Raw genomic sequence first — 23,937 nt, forward strand, 5'->3', positions numbered from 1 at the left:
CACTGCCGGCCATTGATGAAACCTGCCGGCCATCAATGAGGCACTGCCGGCCACCACTAATGACAGAACACCTTGTTTCAGCAGATTTTATGCTAGATCTTTTGAGCCAGCTGGTTTTCACTGAGCCATCCTCCAAACACGTGTATGGAGGGATGAAGGTCATTTCAAGCTTGTTAAACAAGCTTTGCATTGCATTGCTCTATATAAGGGGAGGCTCCTCCCCCTTTCCAGAGGTTCAGCAATTTTAGTGCTAAACATATCCCTCTCTCTCTATATTTGCACTAGTTTGTGACTTAAAGTGAGTTTTGTTCACACTTTTGCACTAAACACATAGTGAAACACCTTTACTCTTGACCTGAGGTTCTTGGAGGTTGCATTTGAGTGATTTTGGCTTGGTTTTGCCTCAGAAGTGGCTGTTCTTGTTGTTCTTCAAGGGTGAGTCCTATTCCCCTTTTTAAATCTTTGTCTTGATTGCATACTTAGCCACCTTTGCATGCTTCTTTTAGCTTAACTTTCAACTGAAAAAACTCTTATTTTTAAGTGGTTGAAATGTTTGTTTGAGGCTTTGTTTGAGTTAGGGGTGGTTTACCCCCTTTGGTGGCTTATTTTGCCTTGTTTTGTGCCATCTTTTAAGGCCTTTGAGACCATCTCTTTTTGGCCTTCTCACCACTCAAACTCAGAGGAATTTCAGTGGTGAAAAAGTGGTTTTGAGGTCCCAAATGGGCGGGGGTGGTCCCCCCTCCTCATCTCTTGTTTGTATGTGTTGATGGCCCTCCAAAAGAGCATGTGTTTCTACTTCTTGGAGGCTTTGATTAGGCTCATTTTTGTGACTTTTCAGACTTTCCATAACTCCGTTTTGGGCTGTCTTGGTCACCTCTTGCATGCTTCTTATACTTGTAGTGTAAACCTACTTGTAGCCTTGCAAAGTAGCATGCCTTTCTAGCATGTATTGGCTCCATTTCAACAAGTTTTTGGCCATTATTTGACATGTCATAACTCTGATTTAGATTGGTTTGGTTTCCTCTTGCATGCTCCTTGCACTTGTAGTGCAATTTTAGTTCACTAGCCTAGCATATCTGTTGTTTTAGCCCATTGATCTAGCATGTGTATGCTCTACTCCAGCACATTTTTGGCTTTGATTTAACATGCTTGAGGTCTGATATAAGTGGTTTTGGTCATGCATGTTTGGTTTGGCATAGCTATAGTGCATTTAGCTTTGCTAGCCTTGCACTTTGGGACCCCTAGCATGTCATATTTGAGCCTTTTGCATGGCATGGCATCATTTGATAGGTAATTTCAGACCATAAATTTCTACCGTGCTCTCATGTTTATCACTCTTTCATTATGTTTAAGAGTTATGCCCTTATGCCTTGTTTGTGAGCTAAAACATGAGCATATCTTTCTTACCATCTATGCTGCGAGTCTAGCATGTTTTTGTTACTATTTCGACCTATCTTAGGTCTATTTTGAGTGCTTTAGGTCATTTGAGCATTGCTTGGTATGGTTGTAGTGTAAAGGGCCTTGCTAGTCTTGTGTTTTGAAGACCCTAACATGCCTTATTTGTGATGTTTGCATGATATGGCATCATTTGACATGTAATTTCAGAGCATATGTCATTTTCATGTTCTCACTTCTTTCACTCTTTAAGTGCTTTTGAGAGATGTGCCTTATGCCTTGCTTGTGAGCCAATTTGTGTGTATGTTAGTCTAGTCTTTTGGGCTTCAATTTCAACATGTTCATGCCACTGATTTGGCATGTTTTAGGTCTGTCCATGGCTGGTTTTGTTGTTTGAGCTTGATAATGTATGCTTCTAGTGTAATACACTTCACTAGCTTTGATGCTTCATGCCTCCAACATGCATTACATGAGTTGTTTGCATGATTTTAAGTCATTGAGCATGTCATTCCAGTGCTGAAATGTAACAACCCCGACCTCTGACTAACGTTAATCCGTGATTAATTATGCCTAATTAGTGATTAAGGTGAAATTCTGAATTAAACTGCATGTGCGTTGCATTGTTTGTGTTTATATCTGTTAGGCATAGGAAGATCTGTTCATGTTTTAGTTTCGATTTGCGAATTGAAAGTTTTATCGACGTTCGAATCAGAAATTGACTTGATTTATGTGTTAATTAGAATTTATAGAAATTTATGGTAAGCTTAATTAAAATTCGGTTCGAAGCAATTAAATTTGATTAAAATAATGCCATTTGATTAGTTATGACAAATTACTACCTATAAGGCCACTTTGACACTCCACTCATCTCCTTTCCTTGATCTTAACACACTTTGAGCCTATTCTAAGAGAAAAACATGAGAGAGAGGAAGAGTAGAGGGAGGTTGAGCTCAAATGAAGAATTGACTAGGAGATTGAAGCCAATTTGAAGCTTTGGGTTAGGATCCCACTTGAAATCAACCTTAGGTAAGAACTATACTCTTAAGCCTTGTATTTGAGGCACCAAGTAAATGAACTCAAGAGGGTTAGGTGGTCAATTAAGCTAAGATTGGGGAATTGAAGCTCAATGCATACATGCATGTGTAATTCATGACATTTGAGGTTTTTCTAAGGGATTCTTGCATGCATGTCATAATCCAAGCTTTGTTTTAAAAATTCTTCATGTTCTATGTCATATTGTCATAGTTGATCATGTTTTCGAGTTGAACTTTGCATTTGGTTATGTTTTGAGAAACTTTGGTTCAAAGAATTGCATTCAAGTCGTGTTCATGAATTATTCTTAGTTTCAAGTTGAATGTTGCTCAATTGGCAAGCCTTTGGGGCATGATTTCTTGTTATAATTCCTTAAACATGTTGTATTATGAGTTTTCACGTATTTCCTCAAGTTTTGGCGTAGAAAAATGAGTTTTGGATGCTTCAAAAGTTGAGTTTGAGATTGGTGATCGAATCTCGAATTTTCAGAAATTTGATCCACGCTCGAGCAGGGAACTTCACGCTCGAGCGTGCACTATGAGTACATGCGCTTCCTCTCGAGCGACGATGGTTACGCTCGAGTGTGAAATGCATATACTCAGAAGTTCTTGTGTTTTGCAGTCCGCTCGAGCGAGGGAATCTACACTCGAGCGAAGGTTTGAGTCTCATGCTCGAGCGGGGGTCGAGCGTCCGTCGAGCGTGAAAAACATGTAACCAGTATTTTTTTTCAAGTTTACAGTCCGCTCGAGCGGGGAAAGTCATGCTCGAGCAGAGCTTCATTGTCTGCATGTCCGCTCGAGCGAGGAAAGTCACGCTCGAGCGTTATTTTCAGCAAGTTTTAAGAAATGTTTTCCAATGCATCCTTGCATCCTCATTCTATCCTAGGCATTCCTAGGCCATGTTTAAGACTCCATAATGAAGATTAAAGGTTAGAAACACACTAAGAGCAACCGACATAAGTTATGTACAACTCGAGCGTGTGTTTTAAGTGTGTATCTGTTATGTGTCATGTAGGTCACGTGCCGCTTACCATTTGACCAATCTACTCCGTCTGTCTGTCTTAAGGCCAACTGTGAGTAATAACGTAGTAAAGCTATGTTCAACCTTATTTATTTTCTGTATAATGAAATAAGAATTGTTTTCTGAAATGTTATGTTCTGTACAATGAATGATTGTCCAATTCCTGATATGCATTTGTGACATCTTTAGTATCATGTGATATGTGTTGGCTGTTACCCGGTATCGGAGGTTCCATCATGGAACTTAATCTGTCTGCGCTCTGTTACCCGTACCGAAGGCTACATTATGGGGCTCAATGTGTTTATTCTCTGTTATCTGGATCCGGAGGTTCTTTTATGGAACTGGTTATTCGTAACCCTCACGTGCCTGCATCTGTTCTGTATCTATTCTGTCAATGCTAATGGATGTACCACGTATGCTTAAGCAAGACTTATGACTTCTGTATATGATCTGGACAAGAATATGAATATGATTTTGCTATGAAAACGAATTATGATTTCTGAATTTGTATGGACTCATTTATTAAAACCTTTACTCCGTTATTATTCATTGGGCTTCCGCTCACTGTTTATATTATGTATGTAAGTGGGCCAGCACGTGACCAGGGCTAGGGTTGACGGCCCACGTTTCTATTTTGTCAGCCAACTCTTGCGCCTCCCGAGGAGGTTCCGGTTGAAGTTCGATTTTATGGCTATTTTTGTAATCTGTATTAGACTATGTTGTTACTAAGTTGTGGGCGAGTTTTTTTTTTGTCCTAAGCACCTAGTGTGTTGTGTATATATAACATGTGTGTTGACTTCGCCCACATTTTATAAAAGTTTCAAGCTTTACTGTCACATTTTATAAAAGTTTCAAGATTTTATGGCTATTTTTGTAATCTGTATTAGACTATGTTGTTACTAAGTTGTGGGCGAGTTTTTTTTTGTCCTGAGCACCTACTGTGTTGTGTATATATAACATGTGTGTTGACTTCGCCCACATTTTATAAAAGTTTCAAGCTTTACTGTCTCATGTATGTTATCACAGCTCATTGGACCTTGTCTATTTTGTATTTTTGCTTCTGCAGCCCTTATTATGTGCTAATCTGTCATGAGGCCTTTGGTAATCCAAGGATCACTGGCCGGTTGTGACGCTAAACCTATAGGGGCGGGTTTGGGTCGTGATATGAAATGTGTGTCACTGCACTCCATTATTTCACTCTCTCATTTGCCTTGAAAGTGGTCTTTAGCCCCTTGTTGGTTTGAGCATGGAATTGAGGCTCTTATGCCTAATGGTTTTAGCCTTCTCTTGAGGGTTTCTACTAACCAAAAGCATGAGGCTTCTTTCATGCTCAAGGTACTTGTGGCTGAAGCCATCTTTCCTTAGAGGACTTTTCACATTGGACTTAACCGGTTAATGAATGGCTCGGTAATGTAAAATGTGTAAACAAAAATCAATCAAGTAAAACATGTCAAGATAAGCATGTTGCATGTGTGCATTACATTGTGTTCAATCGAACGTTATGTTGAACACAAGGTGGATTGGTCCACTTCATACTTGAAGTGATGAAAGTGAGCCAATCCCCTTTGTCTCCGCTGCCTTTGATCATCCATGATGAGGTAATGGATTTAGAGTCTTGTTTGCATTGCATTCATTGAATTTGTGCAAGTTGGACCCTTGGCCATCATGCATTGAGATGCTCGGTTGATGGTCTTGGATCTAATGATGCCCCCTCCATTGATGTTTTGAAGTGATATGGAGTGGCACAGTACGTACATACCCTTGGGAGACCCTCTATTTCCTCTATCCTATGCTTTGTTGCAAAATGGTATCATAGCACACCAGTGGCCCGCACCCTCCCATTCATGGCCGACAGTGCCTACTCTTGGCCGGCAGTAGCTCCTTATGGCCGGCAGGCCACTAGTGCATTCCTTAGCCTTGATTTGGTAAGTTTCAGCAGCAAGTTCTAGAGGACACCCTGCAAACAGAGCCTCTGAAAGAGCAAAAAAGAAGGTGTTTCGAGGCGAGAAACCGAGTGCGAGCATGCATCATTTTCTTATTCAAACAGAGCTGGAGCAGCTTAGTTTAAATGTTTACTTATTATTTAGCATTTGTTTTTTGTAACTTAATTAATTTGTTAATTAGTTAAAGTGATGTAATAATTAGTTGTAGCTAGTTATTCAATTTGGTTGTGTAATAATTATTCTAATTAGCTTAATTAGATTAATAAATGTTATAATAAGTGTGCGTGTGTGTGTGCATATCTTCCAACCCCCATTTCTTTTCTCCCCTTTACTTATCAGCTTTTGATGGTTAGTTTAGGGCATATTTCGATTAACATACCTTATGATTTGCATGCGTGCATCATTCATTTGTATTGCATGCACCGGGCTCGGCGCATCATTCAAACTACATCGTATTTCAATACTTACTTGAATACGTGTCAAAACATGTTATTGAGTGTTACATTCATATGCTATCTTAGCTAGCCGAGCCTATTCTAGTTGCATTTTGCATGCGTTACATTAGGCATCTTGTATCATTATGATCATGTATTGATTTCTAATTGGTTCCTGTTTTGGCTCGAAGTACACTGTAAGTGTTTATGCTTTACCATCCTTGCATGTGTGTAAGTGTTTCCATGCTTAGCATGCTTGCCATGAGGCTATGTGCTTAATTGCTATAACTGCATGAATGCCTGTGGATGAAGGCTTCATTGCTTGAATTGGGACAATTCATCAAAATGTGCGTTTTAAGCCCACTTGAGAGTGGCAAATCATGTTTTCTAAACCCACTTGAGGGTGGCAAATTCGCATTTTAGCCTACTTGAGGGTAGCAACTTCAAACCATTTTCAAAAAACAAACATGAGATGTTTTGTTCCAATTCTTGCGATTGAGTCTATACTTGTGTGCTATGCGCATCACATAGTAAGCTAGCTAATAAACCGGAATAAGAACACATGTGTTTTCAAAAACAACATATCATGTTAGTAGAGGCTGGTCTTTGATCGGGCGAGCGGAGGTGCTCATTTCATGACCTTCTCCCCTCGTACCCAAGTTCCCGAGCCGAGGCAACTTTGGTGATGACGGACACGTGGCCTTTGGCACGAGTCAGGGTTTCCTAAATTTTCCAAAATAAAATATTTAGATGGCGACTCTGAAATCTAGCAAAACAGTCCATGTTTGGCGCTTTTTGATTAAAATCGATTTTTCAAAACAATTTGCCGGATTTGGACTCTTTGGTGATTTATCAGTCTTACATTGCACTTTGTGAGATTAGATTCAGAACCGTGACAGGAGTCCGAACTGTAGTAGCTATGAACACAATTCGCGCCCTCGCGCGTGGAGCGAGTTCGGGCGGTCTACACAGTGCATCGTGCTGTTTTGCGCTCCTTACCTGCACTTGTTAGTGTAGTGCATCACGCTGTTTTGCACACCTTACCTGCACTTGTTAGTGCATTGCATCGCACTGTTTTGTGCACCTTGTATCACACTGTTTTGTGCACTCTACATGTTGCACTGTCTTGTGCATTCTCATCTGTTTTGTGCATTCACCTACATCGCACTGTCTTGTGCACATTGTATTTTTGTATCATTCGCACTGTTTTGTGCATTGCAATTCAATCGCGCTATCTTGCGCATCACACTGTTTTGTGCACCCATTTAGCATTGTTTTGTGCATTCACTCATTACACTGTCTTGTGCACCTGTTTAGCACTATTTTGTGCATTCACTCTACATCGCACTATCTTGTGCACTCTCTGGTCTAGGAGACCTTAAATCCTCTGAAGGTGCAATTCCTTTGGTGTTTGTCATGCCCGAACGACTTTCAGTGGTCTGGTATAGCCACCTGCCTGTGTTTGCGGTGAGTTCCTAGGAGATCAATTGAGACGGTGGAAACTAGAGTTCGAATGGCTGATGCCTAGAACACAAAGGTTTGGGATTTCCGAGACTAAAGTTTGGTTTAAATACCCATGGGTATATCCCCGGCTTGAAATCTGTATGGAAGCCCCATAGGTTGAGGTAGCGGGCATGTGCCTTAATTTTGGATACTGAACCAACCTAGTCTGTCACCCTGTTGGAGAATAGGGAAAGCTGCGACCATAGCCAGGGAGAAAAGTATTACTGTGGTTCGAAAACGCAAGATGCAGAAATGGGAAGGTCCCCAGCAGCATAAGATGAGTCATTGCCAATTGGCCCTGTAAAGTACCTTCACTTCCTAGCTACTACATTGTATTTTAGTTACTACATTGCATTGCATATAGAATATATTGCATGCATCTACTGCATTATTTGTTTTATTGTTTGCATCCTTTCTATGTTAAGCTTAGTCTGGCATGTACTCATACATTTCTTTTGTTGAAGCATGGTTCTGTGATTATGTGTAGGCGCTTATTCCACTAAGAGAATTGTAGTTTGAGAGTGTCGGCACCTTTTCTTTGTTAGACGTGGTCTGTTTTGTGTCCATGCCTTTTCTAGGCAAGATATGGTTTGGCCGCGCGCCTTATTCACTTCATCCATTACATTGCATCCATTGCACTATACTTTGTTTTGTTGCATTCAACATATAGGATCATGATCTTTCCTCAGCAAATCATTCCTCACTTATATCATCCCACCCAATTACTTGTACTCTGTATTCTTTTTGCGAAATACATAGTTCTACCTGTGCACATGCCTACTCCACTAAAGAGAATTGTGGTTTGAGGGTTCCGACACCTTTTCTATGTTAAACGTAGTTTGATTTTGTGTCTCCATCCCTTTATGATATTTGTGTGGTTTTGCACTGCTTGTGGTTTACGATTTAATTACATTGCATATCATTTGCATTGTTTCATTACATTGTATATCATTCTATTGTTATGTTGTATTGTGTATCATTTTTCTCTCTGCCCCCTGAACTACGCTGGTTTGATTCCTTACAAAAGGATACGTAGCCAGCCTGCGGGCGCAACCATTTATTTATCTTTATTTTGTTTGTTTGTCCAAGTCTTCGGCCTTGTCAAAAATGGGTCGTCTCTAGGCTTTGACATTCACTCACGTCATTTTATGACTTTGAGCTCTTTTAAAGAGGGGCAACTGTAGATACCCCATTTTTAACTGCCCTTAAGACTTGGGCGCTACTAATTGTTTACTTAGTGATGAAAGATGTACAGTGCAAAGGATCGATTTCTTCGGCAAGGAGAGAGTCAAATCCCAACCTTACACCTCATTTTTGGGCCAAAGATTTTTGATCCAAAAGATTTTAGACCTTAAAACCCTCTCTTTCAAAATACTTTTGAAAAAGTTCCTACGATGTTCTGACGCTCGCATTTTGTTAAATGTCGCGCTTTTCTGTAAATCGAGCAAGGACAAAGTGGAAATGAATGAAGGAGAGATGAAATTTTTTGAAAAATATTTCAAAACACCTCATCTAGGGGTTTGGATTTGAATAAAAGAGGAGAGGAGAGAAGAAAACAAGTTGGAGAAGAAGTTCGGCTTGAATCCCGGTAGGATTGAAACTGAGCAGTCTTCACTCAAATGAGCATAATTGTTTGCACACTTAGAATTTTGATGTGAGGCTTCCACCATTGGAAAGAAGGCTTGCAGGGCTTCAATTTAGCCTTAAGAATGACCTGTAAAGGAGTCCAGATGAAGGAGATATTCCTATTTAAATTTGGGCCCAAAAAATAGATTTTTCTGTCCAACCAGAGGTGGAAGTTTATGACCATGAATGGGATTTTTGGCCATGTTCTGGCCATGAATGGCCAATGCCGGCCCCCTTCCATCCATAAGTGACCCCATGCCGGCCAACAATGATAAAGTGCCGGCTAACAGTGATCAAATGCCGGCCCTTGATGGCAAAAAACAGTTTTTGGCAGATATTTGTTGTCCAGCTGGTACAGCTGTCTCTCTTGAGATATTTTCGACCTAAGGCTCTTATATTGCTATATATTGAAGCTAAATATCTCATATTGAAGGGTTAGAACATTTTAGGAAGAGTTTGAAAACCTCTCTCTCTACAATCATCTCTCTCCAAAGCTTTTGTGCTAGACGCTTGCATACAACCATCTTCAACCTATCAACCCTTAACGAGAGTGGATCATCTTTGGGTTGAGGTAGATTGGGACTTTGTTTGAGCTCCAAAAGGTGGTTTTGGCTCAAGAAAAGTGGTTGTTCTTGTGCTATGCTTCAAGGGTGAGCATCTCCCTTTTTAAGCTTATTTTTGTATACCATCTTAGCCACCTTTGCATGTTGTTTTAGGCTTGGTTTTTAACTAAAAAAAGCTCTATTTTTAAGTGTTAAAAATGGTTGTTTAAGGTCTTGTTGGAGTTAGAGGTGTTCCTCTCCCTTTTGTGGCTTATTTGCTAAGCTTTGTGCTATCTTTTAAGGCCTTTAAAACAATCTCTTTTTGGCCTTTTAACCACTGAATTCCAGAGGAATTTCAGTGGTGGAAACTTGGTTTTAAGGTCCCAAATAGGAGGTGGTGGTTATAGCGATCCCGATTTTTTCATTCTTTGTTTATTGTATTCCGGACTTGGTTCCATGGTTGTGTTGTTGTCTTATTCTCATTTCCATCCTTTACTCCTTGTCTTTGAGTTTTAGGTTGTGTTGGGCAAGTTTCGAACAGGTTGGTTGAGCTTTGGTCCCCACTCTTGTTCCCCAGGTTTTTGGTGATCCGCTCGAGCGGGTTTTCTTGCGCTCAAGCGGAGTTTGCACACTTTCAGCATTTTGTGCATCTGCAGAAGTACTACAAGAGTGTTTTTCATGCTCAAGCGGTGTTCTTTACGCTCGAGCGGGCAGCGCTCGAGCGGGTATCCTTGCGCTCGAGCGTGTGTTCGAAGTCTATGAAAGTACTGGAGGAGTGTAATCTACGCGCGAGCGGGTTATCCTTTGCGCTCGAGCAGGTGGAGTTTTGCAGTTGTGTCTTGGCGCTCGAGCGGGTATTTTTACGCTCGAGCAGGTCCGGTTTTTGTGTTTGACGCTCGAGTGTCCTATTATCCGCTCGAGCGGGTCATATGTATATCAGTTAGCAACTGAGTCATTTTAGATCACTTTTTCAAGCCTCACGCTCTCTCTTACTTTTCAAAACACAAACTTGAGAGCCTCTCACTCTAAAATACAACTTCTCTCTAAGGTTTGATCTAGTTTTAGAGTGTTTCTACCTTGGTCTCTTTGTATAAAAGGTGGAGCTTGGCTTGGGCTATCTTTGGATATGAAAATCATTGAGTTTGGAGTACATTCGAGTTTCTACATCATCTCCTTTGGATCTCTTCTTTAAGGTAGGGATGATTTACTCCTTCTTATGAGTTTTGACATAAATATTAGTCATTTTGATTAGTTAGTAATGTTGGGTAATTTTGGGAAGGTTAGGGTTTGTTTGGTGGTTATAAAAAGGGAGTTTTCAAATGTTAAACTCTATGTGTATGAGAGACCTTGGGAAATGAAATTATTGTTGTCAAGTTGATGAAATTGAACCTTAGGGTTGATATTGAAAAAGTGGGGGAAATGCCTTATTTATGATGAATAATTAATTTGAATAATTAATTTAGGAAAATATGAAATTGAGTTGAGAATAATGAAATTGGGGAATTGTAGGAGTAAATGGTGTAGTTGGATAATTTAATCACTCATCTATGAGATTGTCGATATTTTATCTATTGATGAATTTATTATCTGTTTAGAGATAATTGCTTTGGGCTATCGGTGGAGGATAGTCTTGATTGTTGTAGACACTGTATGTTGATTAGGGAAAACTGAATCTAATCGAACGTGTTATGTCATTGAATGTGATGGTTGGAATAATACGACAAATATGTGTATTGATTGATCATGGTATGTGATGAAGTGCTTAAAGACATTATATATGTAGCTTTATTTGGGAGGAGATAGGGGATGTACTCCAGTGTGAGAGGAGATAGGGGATGTACTCCACACACATATGTGTTCATATACTTTAACACATTATGTACGTAACTTGTTTGGGAGGAGATGAGGGATGTACTCCATATGCGTTCATATACTTTAACACGTTATTTATGTACTCCACATGTGTGTTTATATACTTTAACACATTGTTTGTGCATCTATGTATGGGAGAAGATAGGTGATGTACTCCATAGGTGGTTATATGTTTAAATACATTATATATGTATCATTATTTGGGAGGAGTTGGGGAATGTACTCCATAGATAATTAAGTTGGCCGAGGCGTTTGGGGTGAAAGTCCCGAGACCTTATAAAGTGAAGTATTAGTATGTTAGATGTAGTCTCATTTTGAATCGTGGGTAACGGAAGAGTTAACAAGTCGAGTGGTAGTCTTACTTAAATCGTTTAGTTAGACATTGAACCATAATTAGGAACTGATCTGGACAAATAAGGGAAGTGGATGGTAGCATGGATGTAATTGTTGTCGGGCTATGAGAAGGGTGTGATTTGGTGTATACGTGTCAATCATTTGATGTATGATAATGTTTATACATGTCGATCATTTGTTGTGTGATAATGTTTTAGTTATTTCTCATATTGGGTTTAGTATATTGCTATTGGGCTTTGGCTCACCCTACTTGGGACACCATTTTCAGGTACAGGAGACATGCCAAGTTCAAGATCTTTGCTTGGGAGGTCTTCGGAGTTGAAGACTCTGCTTGGTTATTTATTTTGTTAATTATACGTAAATGCAAGCCGAGGGCTTTACTTGTCAAAAGAGTTAGAACTCTTCTTTTGATTGACCAAGTAACAACTTGGAAGGATGTAAGCCTGTGGGGCATTCTATTATTTTTGTAAACATTTGTAATTAAAATGAAATACACTTTTGTAATATTAACTCTGATATTTGTATGGAAATGTAAACTATCTATCATGTTTATGGAAATATTGGATGTGGGAATCATGTATTATTTTGAGGGCGTTACAGTGGTCCCCTCTCCTCTTGTGTTGAATGCATGTGTTGATGGCTCACCAAATGAGCATGTGTTTCTACTCCTTTGTGGCTTTGTTCAAGCTTGTTTTTGTGACTTTTTGGACCTTCCATAACTCTTTTTTTGGCTGGTTTGGTCATTGGTTACTTGCATCTTACACTTGTTGTGCAATTTTGGCTTGTTAGCCTTGTATGTCTAGTGAGTTAGCTTGTTATTCTAGCATGTATTGGCTTAGTCTCAGCCTATTTTTGGTCTTATTTCAGCATGTTTTCACTCTTTTTTGGCTTGGTTTGATCATTGGTTGCATGCTTCTTACACTTGTAGTGTAACCTTGCTCACTAGCTTTGCATGCTTGCCAATTTAGCCCATTAATCTAGCATGTGTTGACTCTACTCCAGCTAGTTTTTGGCCTTTATTTAACAGGCTTAAACTCTATTTGAAGTGGTCTTGGTCCTTTGGCTCATTTTTGTATCGCTATAGTGCAAATGCCTTGAATAGCTTTGTGTTTTGAGTCCTCTAACATGCTTTGTTTGAGTTGTTTGCTTGATTTGGCATCATCTGATATGTGATTTCAGAGCATATTTCACTGTCATATCCTCATATGTATCACTCTTTCAATGTGTTTGAGAGTTGTGCTTTGATGCCTTGTTTGTGAGCCAATGCATGAGCATACCTTTCTTGCCATCTATGTTGCAAGCCTAGCATGTTTTTGCTACTGTTTTGACCTGCTTTAGGTCTATTTTGAATGGTCAAGGTCATTTGAGCATTGCTTAGTATGGTTCTTGTGTAATCCCCTTGACTAGCTTTGAGTTTCAAGGTCTTTAACATGCTATGCTTGTGATGTTTGCATGTTTTAGCATCATTTCACACATGATTTCAGAACACACAACTCCATCACACCCTCACATATATCACTCCTTCATCGTGTTTGAGGGTTGTGCCTTGTGCCTTGTTTATGGGTCAATGAATGAGCATGCATCCATTGCCTTTCATGCTATTATTTCAGCACATTTTGGCCATTGTTTTGGCATGCTTGAGGTTTGTCTAGGTTTGCTTTGGGCCTTTGTGATTGATAGTGCATGCCTCGTGTGTAAATGTTCTTCACTTGCTTTAGTGCTCTTGGCCCCTTAACATGTCTTGCATGCATTGCTTACATGATAGAGTCTTGTGCATGCCACCTTAACATGTTAAGATTAGCATGTTGTTTGCATAGCATGTTGTTTGCATTGCATGGTGTTCAATCGTACGTTATGTTGAACCCAAGGTGGGTTAGTCCACTTCATACTCAAAGTGATGAAAGTGAACCAATTCCCTTTGTCTCCGTTGCCTTTGATCATCCATGATGAGGTAGTGGATTTAGAGTCTTGTTTGCATCGCATTCATTGACTTGTACAAACTTGGCTTCTCGGCCATCGTGCATTGTGATGTTCGGTTGGTGGCTCGAGAGTCGAGTACCACACTCCTTTAAGCTTGAGAAATGATAAGGAGGGTGGTTGTACACACATATCCTGCAAAGAATTTGCTTTGCCTCTGTTGTTCTTTGTTTGCAGCAAAATTGGAGAATGTAGAAGCAAGTGGCGCACCGGCCAGAGCAAGTAGCCTATAGGCCATAGGAAGTGGCCTATCGGCCACTTTAAGTGGTTGAGGCTCAGAGGTGGTCCAAAGTTATTCTGGTTCTAGAGCAAAAACAACCTGGAGATTGGTTCGGTGTTCAGGAATCAAGGCGAATGCAAATAGAGGCAATCGGTGGCAAGGCAACGGATTTTCGGGAGGAAGCCGATCAAGCATGCATGCATCCCTCGCCCCGAGGCCTTTTAACTATTTTTCTTAGTTGGTTAATTCATTGGTTCTATACTTAAATAATGTGCTTAGCTAATCGGTTTGTGTTGTAATAATTAGTTAATTAGTTTGATTTGTAATAATTAGCTTAGCTTAGTGTAGCGGTTTGTGTTGTAATAATTAGTTAATTAGTTTGATTTGTAATAATTAGCTTAGCTTAGTGTAGCTTAGCTTATTTATTCGGACCCTCCGTTGAGAGGGCAAATGTTGTTATAAGTGTGCATGTGCGTGTGTGTGTGCATGTCTTCCAATCCCACTTCTTTCTCCCTTTTACTTAACCGCTTTCGATGGTTAGTTTTAGGGCATTTTTCGATTAGCATACCTTATGCTTTGCATGCGTGCATCATTCATTTGTTTTGCATGCACCGGGCTCGGTGCATCATTCAAACTTCATTGTATTTCAATACACTTACTTGAATACATGTTCCAAAGCATGTTATCAAGTGTTGCATTCATATGCCATCTTAGATAGTCGAGCCTATTTAGTTGCATTATTGTATGTGTTGCATTAGGCATTATAGCATAATTAGGATCATGCATTGATTTCTAACTAGATTCTGTTTTAGCTCGGAGTACACTGTAAGTGTTTATGCTTTAGCATCCTTGCATGAGTGTGAGTGATTGCCATGATAGCATGCTTGCCACGAGACTATTTGCTTAAGTGATTTAACTGCATGAATGCCTGTGGATGAAGGCTTTGTTACTTGAATTGGGACAATTCATCAAATGCATGTTTTGAGCCCACTTTGTGGAGTGGCAAAATCACGTTTTATGCCCACTTGAGAGTGGAAAATCCGCGCTTTAGCCTACTTGCGAGTAACACTTTCAAACCATTTTCAAAAATAAACATGAGTTGTTTTGTTCCAATTCTTGTGATTGAGTCTATGCTTGTATGCGGTGCGCATCACATAGTAAGTTGGCTAATAACCAGAACAAGAACACATGTGTTTTCAAAACAACATATCATGATTAGTAGAGGCCGATCCTTTGATCGGGCAAGCGGGGGCACTCATTTCATGACCTTCCCCCCTCGTACCCAAGTTCCCGAGCCGAAGTAACTTTGGTGATGACGGACACGTGGCCTTAGGCACGAGTCAGGGATTCCTAAATTTCCCAAAACAAAATATTTAGGTGGCGACTCTGAAATCTGGCAAAACAGTCCATGTTTGACGCTTTTTTGATTAAAATCGATTTTTCAAAACCAATTGCCGGATTTGGACTCTTTGGTGATTTATCAGTCTTACATTGCACTTTGTGAGATTAGATTCATAATCGTGACAGGAGTCCGAACTATAGTAGCTAGAACGACCAATTTGCGCTCTCTCCGAAAGAGGGGCCGCGCGGAGAGAGTTCGGGCGGTCTACACTCATTCAGTAACTCAAGCAAGATGTCAACAGACTTGTCTGTCCACTGATTAAGCACCTTCAGATGTGGAAGTCGAACAATGAATGACAAAGATGTGAACTTCTGACAACCCGGATACAATTCACTTTGTGCATCTTGAAAAAGTTTGAAATACTTTGCAGTCTCTGTATTTGGACCGAGTTGGGGTTCAAATGCATGGAGATCAAGCCCCTGTGTTTCATAACCCTCAACACTTGTACCGGCATGTGGATTTCCCATAACCCCTTGTATCATTCCAACCATATCTTCCCCAATGTCTAAATTAGCCAATGTTTCATCCGCTCGATTACCATATAGAGATATGTAAGATTCCCCATGATTAATCCAATGTTTGTACTTTTTTTAAAAAACCATTCAAAATCAAATGCTTTCGTACACCCTTTCGTACAAGATAGTATCGATTCTCACATTTCCTATACAGATAACTAATCATCGAACCTTCAACCCTATTGGCGTAGGCAAACACAATGAATTGATCAATCCCATTAATGTATTCTCTAGATATCCTATTTGGCAAATCAATCCAACTCTTATCCATCATCAGTACTTCTCTCAAATGTACACTTCACTTCTTTGTAATCTTCTCAACAATAAATATAAATATATTTAAATGCCAGTCATTTTCCACATGCATATGCGTTTCCCACCATTAATTTGCTTCAGGCAAACTTACTAGGAGATATACATCTCACATGCAAAACAAATATGCCCTAGAAAAAAATATAATTACAACAAATGTGTGATAACCCTGACCCGTAATTACGTATTGTGCTAATTAATCTCTGTTATGAATATGATTATGTGTTTGATATGATTTTATGTGCCATTTATGTGAAAATATGTGGTTTTCAATTTGTATCTGTTCATCGTAGGAATATCTGTTTGATTATCTGCTTTGGAATTTAAATTGAAGGCCCTATTGGCCATAGAAACCGAAATTGACTGCGTCATTGTGATTGGCGTAATTTTTGGAGCCTACGGTGAAATTTAATTGAAAACTGATTCGGATCAAATTAAATAGATTAAATTAATGAATTAGTGCTCAATTATTTAATATCGATAAATGTGACCAAGGGAGCTTTTTAATAAGGGCATTATACACTCACATTCATGGGTTTGAGTTCAAAAAATCAAATTTTGCACCCTAAAGTGAGAGAGGGTGAAGGAAATTGAAGTTTTGATCCTAAAGTTTGAGTAATTTGAAGACCAACTCAAGAATTAAGCATAAGTTTGGAAGATTAAAGCTCTTAGGTGAGTAATCAATCCTTAACTCATGAGTTTGAGTTGTGATTTTGTGAATTGAAGATTAAATGGTGAGTTAGATCATGAGTTGATTTGATTAAGTTGAAATTGAAGTTGATATGTTCATGCATGCATAGGATTGCTATGAATTGCCATGAATTTGCATAATCTAACATGTAGCATGCCAAATATGCAAGATTGGGAGTTTGGATCATACATGCAAGTATGGTTTTGTTGAATTTCATGAGAATGGACACCATTTGCATCATTTGAAATGGAATTGAAGCCAAAAATTTGTATGCATGTTTGAATATTGAAGATATGGAGATTATATGAAGTTTGAATGCATGAGCCTTGATTATACAAAGAAATGTTGATTAATTTTGAAGATTGGACCATGATTTTGAATAATTGGCCTCATGTTGTTTACATCCATATGCCATATGATGTATTTGCATGTTTTTGGTGCCTTAATTTGGGCTTTAAAGCCTTTGAATGTTGAATTTGAGCTCAAGAACAATTCTGGATTTTCCAGATTTTGGCATGTCCGCTCGAGCAGGGAAGTCGCCGCTCGAGTGGGAAATACGAGCTCCCAGAACTTTCTGCAGACATGATGTCCGCTCGAGCGGGGAAGTTCACACTCGAGCGGAGAGCCATGTAGTGAGGCTTTCAGCTCGAGTGCCCGACTTCACGTTCGAGCGTAAAAATGATATAACCAGTACTTTTGCAGACCTCATGGGTCCACTCGAGCGGGGAAGTCCATGCTCAAGCGGGGACCGCTGTTTCTGAAATTTTGTAAATGCGTTATGTGTTTCATTTTCCGTTCTCTTTCACTTCTAAGTACTCTTAGGCATGCATTAAGCATTGTAAATGAATCAAAAGAATAAGAAAGAAGCCTAAAGAGGAATATGTGAATTACGAACGGATTGAATTGTTTGTGACCTATTGTGTTCATGGAATGTGTAGGGTCGAGCTCCAGGGCAAATCATCCAGCCGATCACTGTGAGTAATATCTTAATAAAGATATCTGAAATATGTTATTTGTCCAATTGCTTATCTTCCTATAAGTCTGTTAATTTGAATTGTGGACAAATGTTTGCTATGCTGAAAGAATGAATGAATGATTGGGCCAAAGGCCAGTTTGACACGAATGAATGATTGGGCCAAAGGCCAGTTTGACACAAATGAATGATTGGGCCAAAGGCCGGTTTGACATGAATGAACGAATGGCCAAAGGCCAGTTTGACAAGAATGAAAATATGAATGGGCCAAAGGCCAGTTTGATATGAACGAAAGTATGAATGGGCCAAAGGCCAATTTAACATGAATGAAAGTATGAATGGGCCAAAGGCCAGTTTGACATGAATGAAAGAATGAATGGGCCAAAGGCCAGTCTGGCATGAATGATACGAATGAATTAGGCCCGAGGCCGTATGATGTGTTTGGAACCGCAGTTACTTGACTTATATTTATATATATGCTAGATAGAAATACGAATTGGGCCCAAGGCCGTTTGAAGCACGTTGTTCTAAATACCGTTTGTGTAACTTCTTTATTTGATATTATTCACTGGGCTTTCGCTCACGCTCATTCATGTGTCTATAGGTGAGCCAAGGGAGATCCAAACCTAGCCTCAGTGAAGTTTGTGTGGAACAACCAAGGTTTTGAAGAATCAGCCCTTACGTCTCACGCACGAGACTCGCCTTCGCCCTTTTGCTATCTTGTTTCATTTTGTCATGTTGGCAAGGACTTTGGATACGTTGTATATAGTTTTGATTGGCTAACCTAGACTTGTATGATCCTGTCTGTACAGAACTTTAGGTTACTGTATCTTTTGATGTGAGTTATTAACATGTATATGTATGGATTGCTATGATGTGCCATGTAAGCACAGCTCTATGGACAAAGTTTTAAATTTTGCTTCCGTTTGGCCCCTTTACTCTGATGCGTCATGTCTGGAATGGTTTGAAGCCGTAGGTAATCCCTTGATTATTGGCCGATTATGTCCTTAACCCATAAGGGGCGGGTTCGGGTCCTGACAAAATGTAAGAGTCATAATGATATAGGATTATAAAGGAGGCAGATAGAGAAAGAATGGCAAAATTAGTCATATTTACAACAAATATGCCCTAGACAAAAATATAATTACAACAAATTATTCATTAACTGACAATAGTGTTAAACAACAAATATGCCCAAAAGTGTTATTTTGGGCTCAAAGATGACCCAAAATAAGCCTATAAAACTATAAATTTTCAACATTTTTCATTTATATAATACTATATTTATCAAATTTTCATGTCATTTATCATCTCACATATCAACATGTAATGGGTTCACCACTCAAATATATCTCTAATATAATGTTGATAATTAGATTAACATATTAGATGTTGAGATAAAATGATACAAATAAATTATCATTATGGTACTAAAACTTTTCTATTAAAAACACCTTAGTTACCTTTTTTTTTTTTTTTTTTTTTTTTGTTGTGTGTGACTATTTAACTTAGTTAAAAAAAAGTTATTTTTTGAGAAAATAGTTGATTTTTTTTAGTTAGTTTGATAATTGTGAGAGAAAAAATAAAATAATTATGAGTTAGATGTGACATTTTATTTTATTAACTATTTTAATCTATTTTGAGAAATAGATTAAAAATTAATTTTTGAATTTTTCAAACTTTTTTTTTTAAAAATATATATAAAAAAATAATATAACTTAAAAAAAATTAACTTTTAATCTAATTATCAAAATAGACTTTAGCCCAAATAGTCCTTCCCAAACAAAGTCTGTATTATTCTAGATAAGCATAAGAGAGAGAGAGAGAGAGAGAGAGAGAGAGAGGCCTTGCTGGTGGTCAGCAGAAGCAACTAAAGCCGAGGGGGGGATGAACTTTCTAAAATACAGTCCACACTCATGTGAACCCCATCAACTTGCTTACTTGTGGCCCCCCACCTCACATACATAGCCCATAACTCATACATGATACAACACATACACACTATAGTTAACCGTACTCCACACCCACAACCCCTTCCCCAATATTTACTCTCTCTCTCTCTAACTATGAATCTTCCTAGTTCCTTACCATCTCTTGGGTTGACCCACCACACCCACATCTCCACATCTTCATTTACCAACACTACATACAACTTGTAGTAGCAGACAACAAAATAATAACAAAATAAACAATTTTATCAAACAAACACAAAGGGTAGACCTTATATATACATATCAGCCTTCCATCAAACCCAACTCAAACTCCTCTCTCCGCTTCATATATCTCTCTCAAAACAAATTTTCTCCTCCCTTTCTCTCTCTCAAAAAAATGGATGGTAGTTACATAGATGAGAGCACAACAAGTGACTCTCTATCTCAATCAATTGAACCTTCATCGACATTGGTTACACAGTTTTAAAATCTAACAAAAATAATTTTTGAATATAAATGTATAGGCTTTTACCATTACTCTTTATTTATTATTTACACACTCAAAACATGTAAACAATCATTTTCTCATGGACCATCCAAACAAAGACATGTTTTTGTAACTATGTAAGAAGTGAAAATCGACATGAATCATCATGTACCATGAACAGAATTAGTGTGTTAACATATGTCACCAGTTATCAGCATATAGGGGAAGAAATATATATATATATATATATATATATCAGTGTGTGTGTGCGTGTGTGTGTGTGTGAGAGAGCATACTGACTGAGCTCGTGCGAGAGAGAGAGATCGTAATACGTCGTCGCCACACCACCGCTAGCCGTCGTTGCTCGTCGAGAGAGAGATCGTCGATGAACACTCGCCGTCGTCGCTCATCTCCATGATTGGGAACTCGAACTCGTCTCTGTGATTGTGATACACGAACTCGAACTTGTCTTTGTGATTGGGAATTGGAAATAATATATAAAGTTTTAGGGATTTTGGGGGTTTTGAGGGAGAATGGTGTTAGGGATTTTGGGGGTTTTGATCGAGCGCCATTTGGGCTGAAGGAGGGAGATGAAAATTTTCAGTACTATTTGCGATGGTATAGATAAACCGTCACAAATGATCAAATCCATTTATTAAAATGATGCAGTTTTAATAAGGGTTTTTTTTGCGACAAAGAATTCCCGTCACAAATGTCCACTATTTGCGACAATAAATTTCACCCGTCTCAAAAAAAAAAAAAATGTGACGGTACACAGTGCGTCGCGAATACATCCGTATTTAAGAGACTTTTTGTTGTGTGCTGGAAACTACCGTCGCATAACACATTTATTTGAAACGACTTCATATGCCGTCGCAAAAGATCACTTTTTGCGACGAGATACACGCCGTCGCAAAAAGTTCCATATTTTATACCCACTTTTCTTGTAATGTCACAAAGTTTGAAACCCCACTCTTAGCCTTGTTCGGCATTAGAGTAATATAGTTAAACTGAAAAGTAATTACATGTTGTTATATTATTATTATTTTATTATTTTATATATTTTTATATAAAAAATTAAAATATTGGTTAAAATAATCACCTTCCAAATGAGTTGTTTCTTTCTAGACCACATCCATTACGCTTTTTCTTTTTACAAAGTTAGGAACTCTCCTTTTTCTCTCACGTTCAAGGCAACATAAAAATTTCTTCAGTGAGGCGTCTCTTTTACTTAAGGCTCTAGCGAAATTTGTATACTGAAGATATGAGAAGTGGCCGGTGGACAAATTTCTGCAACAAAACAAATTTCGCCAGTGGATGGTAGTCGGCAGCAGCAGTTGATGGCAGTGAGATATAACAGATAAGTAACATTGAACAAGTAGATGACATATATACAAATAGTGTGAGATATTTGAATAGATAAGTGACATTTAAAAAGATAGACATATAAATAACTTGGAACAAATAGGTATTTTTTGGACAAATAATAACCCTTCTATTTTGAAATGAATACACACACATCTCCCATCTCATTATATTTGAATTTTTTTTGTATAAATTTTCTTTTATATAACAATACTCTTTGAAATTCTTACCAATTGACCGGATTGAGATCTTTTCTAACAAAACAATTTTACAACAATTGAATTATGTAGTAGATATCTTCTCTTACAACTACAACCATTCAATGAAGAGAATATAAATTCTGGATCAGTTAGTATATTAATAAGCGAAGCCCACCACTTCTCTCTCTCTCTCTCTCTCTCTCTCTCTCTCTCCAGTTTCCTTTTCCTCACCATGGATTCAACTCCAGCTGAAGAAATACTCCACGATTTTCCATCCCACGTTCGAGTTTACAAAGATGGCAGAGTAGTACGATTCAAAGGCACGGATACTGTCCCTCCCTCAACCAATCCCGACACTGGCGTCCAATCCAAAGATGTCATAATCGATCCAGAGACTGGTTTATCTGCCAGGCTCTACATCCCCAACAACCCACTTCACAACAAGCTTCCTATTCTAGTTTACTTCCACGGCGGAGGCTTCTGCACGGAAACCGCCTTCACTCTCACATACCATAACTATCTCAATTCACTTGTGGCCGAAGCCAGTGTCGTTGTCGTCTCTGTCGATTACAGAAGAGCCCCTGAGCACCCTCTTCCAATCGCTTACGATGATTCTTGGGCCGCTGTCAAGTGGGTTGCTTCTCACTCCTCGGCTGGTGGTGGTGAGGTATGGCTAAAGGAGTATGCTGATTTTGATCGGGTCTTCTTTGCAGGAGATAGCGCAGGGGGTAACATAGCACACAACATGGGAATTCGGGTCGGTTCGCGTGAACTGGATGGTGTGAAGTTTGTTGGGATGGTTTTAATCCATCCATTTTTTGGAGGGAAAAGTCCAATTGGTTCTGAAGGTAGTAATAGTGAGATGATTATTGGAAAAGAGGTTGCTGATAAATTATGGCTCTTTGTGTACCCGTCGTCTAGCGGGTCTGATGACCCTTTATTCAACCCGGTTGTGGATCCGAAGTTTTCGAGTCTGGTTTGTGACAAGGTGTTGGTATGTGTAGCTGAGAAAGATTTTTTTAAAGATAGGGGTTGGTATTACAAGGAGGAATTGGGGAAGAGTGGGTGGGGAGGAGTAGTGGAGACTATGGAGGCTGCAGGGGAAGGCCATGTGTTCCATTTGTTTAACCCGACTTGTGACAATGCTATGGCCATGCTCAAACGAGTGGCTTGTTTCTTGAATGAGGACAATGCCTAGTTGATTTTGTTGTGTTTGTAAACTTATTTCTATTGTTGTGTTTTTTTAACGTAATTTTGTTGTATCTATCAAGTGTAGCTGTGATTTAGTTCCAAAAAAAAAAAAAATGTTGCTGTGATTAAATAATGAATAAATCAATTTACTGTTGTGTAACTGAAGTTTTCTTCCTGTGCCTTTCAAAACTTTCTTCGAGTTCTTTGAGTATGGAGGCAATAATTTGTGATTAGGATTTAACTTTTTTCCAATTAAAAGTTCAACTATGCCAGAGTCATTAAACGGAAGTTTCTTATCGATAAAAGTCGTTTAATCATTTCTAGAAGAAAAACAAGAAGTGAGACTTGATTTATTCATTATTTAATCAATCATGCCCCCAAGTGCGTTTTCACCATCATTTTGAATGAACGGATTGTTTTTCTATTTTGCCACTATTGATCTATGAAAATTCTCCAATATCATGTTATTTTCAGGCCTTAATTTTTTCTTGGCCATTAAGCTTTCTAAATTATGCTCCCATATCGAATTTCTTTATCAATTAAGTAAACTTGGCCTTCAAGTTGATGAATTTTTTCATCAAAATAATTTAAATCTCTATGTATCAAATAATATGGCGATGATGAAATTATTTGAAATCTTTGCTGATAAAGAGAATTAATTTCTCTTCTTATGGCTAAACTTTCACTCCCGCACCAATAAATATTATCCTTACAATGCCAAATCAGATCATGTATCATGCCATTATGTTGGTAATAGGTGTTAGAATCATTGCCATAATATTGGCAATCTTTAGACATGGAAGATGAGACATTCCATTGATAATTTATACTTATGGGAATACTGTCACTCCATTGGCAGTTTGCATCCATGGGTGCATAAGATGTAGACATGCCACTTGAAGGCATGATTTCATAAGCATTAGTTTGCTTCTTCATCATCATAACTCCAAAT

The 23,937-nt window shown here is 38.7% G+C and overlaps 1 protein-coding gene across 1 annotated transcript; it reads left to right on the forward strand.

Annotated features, from left to right (window-relative positions):
• The first annotated feature begins 21,418 nt into the window (after positions 1-21,418).
• On the forward strand, positions 21,419-23,145 carry LOC114300263 (putative carboxylesterase 7). Its single transcript, XM_028245141.2, has one exon. The coding sequence runs from the start codon at positions 22,027-22,029 to the stop codon at positions 22,990-22,992; it is 966 nt and encodes a 321-aa protein (XP_028100942.2). The 5' UTR covers positions 21,419-22,026; the 3' UTR covers positions 22,993-23,145.
• Positions 23,146-23,937: the final 792 nt, after the last annotated feature.

The sequence above is a fragment of the Camellia sinensis genome, chromosome 2 (genome assembly GCF_055761805.1).
Source record: "Camellia sinensis isolate YWXY chromosome 2, ASM5576180v1, whole genome shotgun sequence".
Taxonomy (NCBI): domain Eukaryota; kingdom Viridiplantae; phylum Streptophyta; class Magnoliopsida; order Ericales; family Theaceae; genus Camellia; species Camellia sinensis.